This window comes from Argopecten irradians, chromosome 3 (assembly GCF_041381155.1).
Source record: "Argopecten irradians isolate NY chromosome 3, Ai_NY, whole genome shotgun sequence".
Taxonomy (NCBI): Eukaryota; Metazoa; Mollusca; class Bivalvia; order Pectinida; family Pectinidae; genus Argopecten; species Argopecten irradians.
In genome coordinates, this window is record NC_091136.1 from 3114701 (window position 1) to 3124410 (window position 9710).

General features: G+C 39.9%; 1 protein-coding gene across 1 annotated transcript in view; it reads left to right on the plus strand.

The window, feature by feature from the left end:
• The window catches only part of LOC138317312 (EH domain-binding protein 1-like), a 46820-nt gene extending 37942 nt beyond the window's left edge, over window positions 1-8878 (plus strand). Inside the window, exon 6 of the mRNA XM_069258882.1 lies at window positions 8011-8878. Coding sequence (XP_069114983.1) covers window positions 8011-8095 — 85 coding nt within the window. The 3' untranslated portion in view covers window positions 8096-8878. The remainder of the gene's footprint in view (window positions 1-8010) is intronic.
• Window positions 8879-9710: the final 832 nt, after the last annotated feature.

Consider the following 9710-nt stretch of genomic DNA (forward strand, 5'->3'; position numbering starts at 1 on the left):
TCAGTTTGTCAATCGCAGGCCCCAATGTCCTCTTGTTGTTAACCATTTAGGAAGTATGGATGAGACAGTTGATGACAATGCAGCTCAGATGCTGATGTTTACTGGTACACCCTATCTCCAAAACAATCAGTATTAGTTCTTGTAAACAGGCCATTTTAGCTAAATTTCTACCTCACATTCATTTAATCCCCTTACACAATGGGAAAAGTGAATTCCTAAAAGTTTAATACTTTAACGGAAAATAAAAGAAAAAAAATATTGTTCAATTTATGATGAATGCGAAGCATAGATTTTGTGTAACTGTAAATTTTCTGGCGTTTAATCCCTTTTAAAGCTCAATACCTAATCCCTTATTGTCCTTTCAAGGGAGACTAATTAAATATGTAATCTTCTTATGGACAGCTAGGTGGCCAATAGGCCTGTCACACGGAATCAGGGATGGATATGTTTTAACGGGCTAGCTCCAACTCACAGGGGATTTAACTCATGCCTTCAAGACAATGTAATCACCGCTACCTCCTATTGTAGATGACAAGACAAAATCACGCTAATTCATATCCCAAACCCATGTCACATGAAACAAAAAAAACTCAAACTCTTGTAGAACATTTGTGAAGAGTTTGTTAATTTAACAGCAGCATTTCTACCATTTATCGACAAACAGATTTGTCAATTAGATTTAAAAACAAATTTGCACATTCATCAAAATGCACATAATTGGGGTTGTTAAAATGTAAATTGGCAATTAAATTATTTTCTTTAATTTAGTATCTGCTCTTTTGGGTTGCTTTGTACTGTTTATAAAGTATAGTACAGGCATACTATAGAGATCAAACGTTACCAATATTTATAAAGTATAGTACAGGCATACTATAGAGCTCAAACATTACCAATATTTACAAAGTATAGTACAGGCATACTATAGAGATCAAACGTTACCAATATTTATAAAGTATAGTACAGGCATACTATAGAGATCAAACGTTACCAATATTTATAAAGTATAGTACAGGCATACTATAGAGATCAAACGTTACCAATATTTATAAAGTATAGTACAGGCATACTATAGAGATCAAATATTACCAATATTTATAAAGTATAGTACAGGCATACTATAGAGCTCAAACATTACCAATATTTATAAAGTATAGTACAGGCATACTATAGAGATCAAACATTACCAATATTTATAAAGTATAGTACAGGCATACTATAGAGCTCAAACGTTACCAATATTTATAAAGTATAGTACAGGCATACTATAGAGATCAAACATTACCAATATTTATAAAGTATAGTACAGGCATACTATAGAGCTCAAACATTACCAATATTTATAAAGTATAGTACAGGCATACTATAGAGATCAAACATTACCAATATTTATAAAGTATAGTACATGTATACTATAGAGATCAAACATTACCAATATTTATAAAGTATAGTACATGTATACTATAGAGCTCAAATATTACCAATGTTTATAAAGTATAGTACAGGCATACTATAGAGATCAAACATTACCAATGTTTATAAAGTATAGTACAGGCATACTATAGAGATCAAACATTACCAATAATTTATAAAGTATAGTACATGTATACTATAGAGCTCAAATATTACCAATGTTTATAAAGTATAGTACAGGCATACTATAGAGATCAAACATTACCAATATTTATAAAGTATAGTACATGTATACTATAGAGCTCAAATATTACCAATATTTATAAAGTATAGTACATGTATACTATAGAGCTCAAACATTACCAATATTTATAAAGTATAGTACATGTATACTATAGAGCTCAAACATTACCAATATTTATAAAGTATAGTACAGACATACTATAGAGCTCAAATATTAACAATATTTATAAAGTACATGTAATTGAGAATTGGGCCCAAACATTACCAGTATTTATAAAGTACATGTAATTGAGAATTGGGCCCAAACATTACCAGTATTTATAAAGTACATGTAATTGAGAATTGGGCCCAAACATTACCAGTAATTATAAAGTACATGTAATTGAGAATTGGGCCCAAACATTACCAGTATTTATAAAGTACATGTAATTGAGAATTGGGCCCAAACATTACCAGTAATTATAAAGTACATGTAATTGAGAATTGGGCCCAAACATTACCAGTATTTATAAAGTATAGTAGATGCATACTAGAGCGCACACATTACCAATATTTATAAAATACATGTAATTGAGAATGGGGCCCAAACGTTACCAATATTTATTACATACAGTACATGTAGTTATATTTTATGATATTTTCTCTGCTCTATAGATTTGTTTTGCCATTAGAATTTTTATAGACATTGGTAAATAATATTGTTTATTGATAAAAAAATGGAAAATAGCTAAAACAATCGACATTGAAATAAGATAACCTTTAAAGTGTCAAATCAAAACAAAATGTGAACAAATTGTTGAACTTATGTTTTCCTTTCATTCCTGTCCTAATGCTGTGGCTTCCTTTCATTCCCTGTCCTAATGCTGTGGCTTCCTTTCATTCCTTGTCCTAATGCTTTGGCTTCCTTACATTCCCTGTCCTGATGCTGTTGCCTCCTTACATTTCCTGTCCTAATGTTGTGGCTTCCTTACATTCCCTGTCCTAATGCTGTGGCTTCCTTTCATTCCCTGTCCTAATGCTGTGGCTTCCTTACATTCCTTGTCCTAATGCTTTGGCTTCCTTACATTCCCTGTCCTGATGCTGTTGCCTCCTTACATTTCCTGTCCTAATGTTGTGGCTTCCTTACATTTCCTGTCCTAATGCTGTGGCTTCCTTTCATTCCCTGTCCTAATGCTGTTGCCTCCTTACATTTCCTGTCCTAATGTTGTGGCTTCCTTACATTTCCTGTCCTAATGCTGTGGCTTCCTTTCATTCCCTGTCCTAATGCTGTGGCTTCCTTACATTCCCTGTCCTAATGCTTGTGGCTTCCTTACATTCCCTGTCCTAATGCTGTGGCTTCCTTACATTCCTTGTCCTAATGTTGTGGCTTCCTTTCATTCCTGTCCTAATGCTGTGGCTTCCTTACATTCCTTGTCCTAATGCTGTGGCTTCCTTTCATTCCTTGTCCTAATGCTGTGGCTTCCTTACATTTCCTGTCCTAATGCCGTGGCTTCCTTACATTCCCTGTCCTGATGCTGTTGCCTCCTTACATTTCCTGTCCTAATGTTGTGGCTTCCTTACATTTCCTGTCCTAATGTTGTGGCTTCCTTACATTTCCTGTCCTAATGTTGTGGCTTCCTTACATTTCCTGTCCTAATGCTGTGGCTTCCTTACATTCCCTGTCCTAATGCTGTGGCTTCCTTACATTCCCTGTCCTAATGCTGTGGCTTCCTTACATTCCCTGTCCTAATGCTGTGGCTTCCTTACATTCCCTGTCCTATGCTGTGGCCTCCTTACATTTCCTGTCCTAATGTTGTGGCTTCCTTACATTCCTTGTCCTAATGCTGTGGCTTCCTTTCATTCCTTGTCCTAATGCTGTGGCTTCCTTACATTTCCTGTCCTAATGCCGTGGCTTCCTTACATTCCCTGTCCTGATGCTGTTGCCTCCTTACATTTCCTGTCCTAATGTTGTGGCTTCCTTACATTTCCTGTCCTAATGTTGTGGCTTCCTTACATTTCCTGTCCTAATGCTGTGGCTTCCTTACATTCCCTGTCCTAATGCTGTGGCTTCCTTACATTCCCTGTCCTAATGCTGTGGCTTCCTTACATTCCCTGTCCTAATGTTGTGGCTTCCTTACATTCCCTGTCCTAATGTTGTGGCTTCCTTACATTTCCTGTCCTAATGTTGTCGCTTCCTACATTTCCTGTCCTAATGTGTGGCTTCCTTTCATTCCTGTCAATGTTGTGTCCTTAATCCTTGTCCTAATGCTGTGGCCTTCTTTCATTCCCTGTCCTAATGTTGTGCCTCCTTTCATTCCCTGTCCTAATGCTGTGGCCTCCTTACATTCCCTGTCCTAATGTTGTGGCTTCCTTACATTCCCTGTCCTATGTGTTGTGGCTTCCTTACATTCCCTGTCCTAATGCTGTGGCTCCTTACATTCGTGTCCTAATGTTGTGGCCTTCCTTACATTCCCTGTCCTAATGCTGTGGCTTCCTTACATTCCCTGTCCTAATGTTGTGGCCTCCTTTCATTCCTGTCCTAATGCTGTGGCTTCCTTTCATTCCTTGTCCTAATGCTGTGGTTTCCTTACATTCCCTTTCCTAATGCTGTGACTTCCTTACATTCCCTGTCCTGATGCTGTGGCTTCCTTACATTCCCTGTCCTAATGTTGTGGTTTCCTTACATTCCTTTCCTACATTTTACATTCCTGTCCTAATGCTGTGACTTCCTTACATTCCCTGTCCTGATGCTTGGCCTTACATTCCCTGTCCTAATGTTGTCCTAATGCTGTGGCTTCCTTACATTCCCTGTCCTAATGCTGTGGCTTCCTTTCATTCCCTGTCCTAATGCTGTGGCTTCCTTACATTCCCTGTCCTAATGCTGTGGCTTCCTTACATTCCCTGTCCTAATGCTGTGGCTTCCTTACATTTCCTGTCCTAATGCTGTGGTTTCCTTACATTCCCTGTCCTAATGCTGTGGCTTCCTTACATTCCCTGTCCTAATGCTGTGGCTTCCTTACATTCCCTGTCCTAATGCTGTGGCTTCCTTACATTCCCTGTCCTAATGCTGTGACTTCCTTACATTTCCTGTCCTAATGCTGTGGCTTCCTTACATTCCTTGTCCTAATGCTGTGGTTTCCTTACATTCCCTTTCCTAATGCTGTGACTTCCTTACATTTCCTGTCCTAATGCTGTGGCTTCCTTACATTCCCTGTCCTGATGCTGTGGCTTCCTTACATTCCCTGTCCTAATGTTGTGGCCTCCTTTCATTCCCTGTCCTAATGCTGTGGCTTCCTTATATTCCCTGCCCTAATGCTGTGGTTTCCTTACATTCCCTTTCCTAATGCTGTGACTTCCTTACATTCCTGTCCTAATGTTGTGGCTCCTTCCTCCTATGCGTGCTTCTTCTTCCCTGTCCTAATGCTGTGGCTTCCTTACATTCCCTTCCTAATGCTGTGGCTTCCTTACATTCCCTGTCCTATGCTGTGGCTTCCTTACATTCCTGTCCTAATGTGTGGTTTCCTTACCTAATGCTGTGACTTCCTTACATTTCCTGTCCTAATGCTGTGCTTCCTTACATTCCCTGTCCTGATGCTGTGGCTTCCTTACATTCCCTTCCTAATGTGTGCTTCCTTACATTTCCTGTCCTGATGCTGTGGCTTCCTTACATTCCTGTCCTGTGGCCTCCTTACATTCCCTGTCCTAATGCTGTGGCTTCCTTACATTCCCTGTCCTAATGCTGTGGTTTCCTTACATTCCCTTCCTAATGCTGTGCTTCCTTACATTCCCTGTCCTATGCTGTGCTTCCTTTAATTCCGCCATGTCCTGTGGCTTCCTTACATCCCTGTCCTAATGCTGTGGCTTCCTTACATTCCCTGTCCTAATGCTGTGGCTTCCTTACATTCCCTGTCCTAATGCTGTGACTTCCTTACATTCCCTGTCCTAATGCTGTGGCTTCCTTTCATTCTTTGTCCTAATGCTGTGACTTCCTTTCATTCCCTGTCCTAATGCTGTGGCTTCCTTACATTCCCTGTCCTAATGCTGTGGCTTCCTTACATTCCCTGTCCTAATGCTGTGGCTTCCTTACATTCCCTGTCCTTATGTTGTGGCCTCCTTTCATTCCCTGTTCTAATGCTGTGGCTTCCTTTCATTCCCTGTCCTTATGTTGTGGCCTCCTTTCATTCCCTGTCCTAATGCTGTGGCCTCCTTTCATTCCCTGTCCTTATGTTGTGGCCTCCTTTTATTCCTCTCATTCCCCATCCGAATGTGGCATTCTTTCATTCACTGTGCTAATGTGGCGTTCGTTCATTCCCTGTCCTAATGTTGTGGCCTCCTTTCATTCCGTGTCCTAATGCTGTGGCCTCCTTTCATTCCCCGTCCTAATGGTGTGGTCTCCTTTCATTCTTTGTGTACATGTGGCCTCCTTTCATTCCTCGTCCTAATGTTGCGGCTTCCTTTCTTTCCCTGTGTACATGTGGCCTCATTTCATTCCCCGTCGTAATGGTGTAGCCTCCAGTTGGTTGCAGCATCACCTTGTAACCTCTTTATTTACAGGTAATAAGTATGTTAATGGTCTATAGATGAAGTCATCAAATTGGCTGTCTATATAAGACTGATGTTTCCATATTTGATAGTATAAATGGCTGTGTTTTCCCTAGTGTATGGACATCTGAATAGATAGTGCCACAGGCGTAATGGTTTGGTGATGAAAAGATAATTTCTTCATGTTGGGCTGCCATTCAAGCTCATTCATCTGAAACTACAAGTTGATGGTTTCACCAGTTCCCTTCGCAATTTTCTGCACATCTTTTTATTCACCCATTACCATGTCCGCTGCAGATGAATTGAGAGAGGTCACTTGAGTGGAATTAAAACAGCTATAAGCTCTCTACAGTAAACAGGTAACATTGCCAGAGATATATATAGACGACAGGAAAAAAAATCATTCGCAATTTTAACGTGCTAGTTGTCTTAATGTTTCTCTACTTTTAAACTGGCTGGGTTGATGTATATCTTCGCTTCATTAACTGTGAATTAAGATGCAGAGGCCGGCCAGCATTGGTCCTATTTGTGTTTTTCTGCCTCACAGAACAGTGACAGTGGATTGCGACCCTGTGACATCTGGTCCTCAGGCCTTATTGCCAATCTATCTCCCGCAGCTCTTGTTAAATTAGCCCAATTCTTACTTTCACTTTCCACATATTTAACATGTTCATGTAATATTACACGGTGTTAAATGAACCTACCGTTGAAGACATGTAACATCAAATGATTCTCTCTTCCTTTTGTTAAATTGGCTTCAGTTGAATTTCTTTCATGTTCATGGTGATTGATTTGATAATATTAGAATGCGTTGTCACTATTTTTATAATGGAAATCAAACAATACTAGCTTTGTTTTGTTAAAAACCTTACCTGTGTTATAAATAGGAAAAAAAGGCAACAAAAATAAAACCATTAGAAAACAAATGCAATTTTATATATCCAGTCATTAGGATATTTTGTGGGCTAAAATTAGATTTGAAATATAAATGTAATTAAATTTCAGCCGAAAACCTCCCAACATTGTGGACTGTCTGTATTACTGTTTCCTCTTTGGCCTTGGTACATGTAATATTTACAAAACAGATTTAAAATTCCACAAACGGATTGCCTTAATGCTATTACTAACACTCCAACAAGTTACTTACAGGCTAAGAAGCTGCTATAAAACATCCTTATTAAATATTCTGAATACTCGTATATACTGGCATTACTATACACTCCGAGCTACAGGCAGTTTGGAACTTTACCTGGCTCACAATTCACAGGTAAAACATATTCTTTCATTGGAAAAAGCAGATAACTCTATAATATTTCATTGGTTGAATTTGATTATCTCTTTAGGTCATTTTAGCTGGTAAAATCCATTTAAGAGCATAGCAGGGTTTTGTGATAGTTGAGTTTCAGTTCCAAGAAAAAAATCACCAACCTACAGCCATGCAGTGCTGTGCTAACAACTCTACACACGTAACCTTCAATCTCATGATTCTCTAAAAGATTTTTAATGGAAATCCTCCATCTTGTAAGATATTGTATCTTTTACAGAAGTGAGGATGAAGTGAGAACCATATTATGTCAATAACCGTCATATTAGGCCAGGGGAAATCTTTACATCTCTAATATAATATTGTATTGTTGTTTTGTAAGAAAAATTATGATGTTGTATGAATGATTGGTGAGAGAGAATTCTTCCATCTAAAATCCTGTTTTATTTACAGAATGGAGGATGTAGTGAGCACCGTATTAGGTCACTAAACACCATATAAGGTCACTATTAGCACCATATCAGGTCAGGGGAAGGCTTCACATTTCTATTATCATGTTTTATTGTTTACAGAATCGAGGATGAGGAGAAGCTTGACCAGGTCGTGTCGGAGGGGAAGTTTCTTCACCACCAGGATAAACAATGTTGTGTTCAGTAAACAACCACCGTGACGTGCTTCTACGAGGAGTGACTTTACTGCCAGCCTAAACAGCCTCTTATCAGGATGGATAGAAACTGGTGTAACGTCCTGAACTCAGGTCGAACTATCGGTGTGGCATCCTTACTTGATCGATGTGGCATCAATTATCAGTGTGACATCCTTACTTGATGGATGTGGCACCAACTATCGGTGTGTCATAATTACCTGGTCGATGTGGCATCAATTATCAGTGTGGCATCCTTACCTGGTCGATGTGGCATCAATTATTGGTGTGGCATCCTTAATTGGTCAATGTGGCATCAACTATCTGTGTGGCATCCCTACCTGGTCAATATATGTGGCACCAACTATCGATGCCCAATCACAAGCTAATTTATGTGGCATCAACTATTTATGTGGCATCCCTTATTCATGGATGTTGCACAAACGTCTAGGAGTGTTATTTCCTGTGGAATTTGCAACCAACACCTTAACATTAATGGTACTGTACAACAATTTGAAAGAAGTTATGACTTAGCATGCATCAAAACCGAGAAAAAGAATTCTGCCTCTTTAATTTGGATGACACACACCTGGAAGTTAAGATTAAATAATGTCAACCTCTATGATGGAACTACCCAAGTTGGAACCACCTTTTACAAAAGCAAGTGAGACACACATGTGCCGCAACCAAGTAAAGGATAGTAGGACATGGGTGACACATGTGTGCCACAACCAAGTAAAGGATAGTAGGACATGGGTGACACACGTGTGCCACAACCAAGTAAAGATAGAAGGACATGGGTGGGTGACACACGTGTGCCACAACCAAGTAAAGGATAGTAGGACATGGGTGACACATGTGTGCCACAACCAAGTAAAGATAGAAGGACATGGGTGACACACGTGTGCCACAACCAAGTAAAGGATAGTAGGACATGGGTGACACACGTGTGCCACAACCAAGTAAAGATAGAAGGACATGGGTGACACACGTGTGCCACAACCAAGTAAAGATAGAAGGACATGGGTGACACACGTGTGCCACAACCAAGTAAAGGATAGTAGGACATGGGTGACACATGTGTGCCACAACCAAGTAAAGGATAGAAGGACATGGGTGACACACGTGTGCCACAACCAAGTAAAGGATAGTAGGACATGGGTGACACACGTGTGCCACAACCAAGTAAAGATAGAAGGACATGGGTGACACACGTGTGCCACAACCAAGTAAAGGATAGTAGGACATGGGTGACACATGTGTGCCACAACCAAGTAAAGGATAGTAGGACATGGGTGACACACGTGTGCCACAACCAAGTAAAGATAGAAGGACATGGGTGACACACGTGTGCCACAACCAAGTAAAGGATAGAAGGACATGGGTGACACACGTGTGCCACAACCAAGTAAAGATAGAAGGACATGGGTGACACACGTGTGCCACAACCAAGTAAAGGATAGTAGGACACATGGGTGACACACGTGTGCCACAACCAAGTAAAGTAAAGATAGTAGGACATGGGTGACACACGTGTGCCACAACCAAGTAAAGGATAGTAGGACATGGGTGACACACGTGTGCCACAACCAAGTAAAGATAGAAGGACATGGGTGACACACGTGTGCC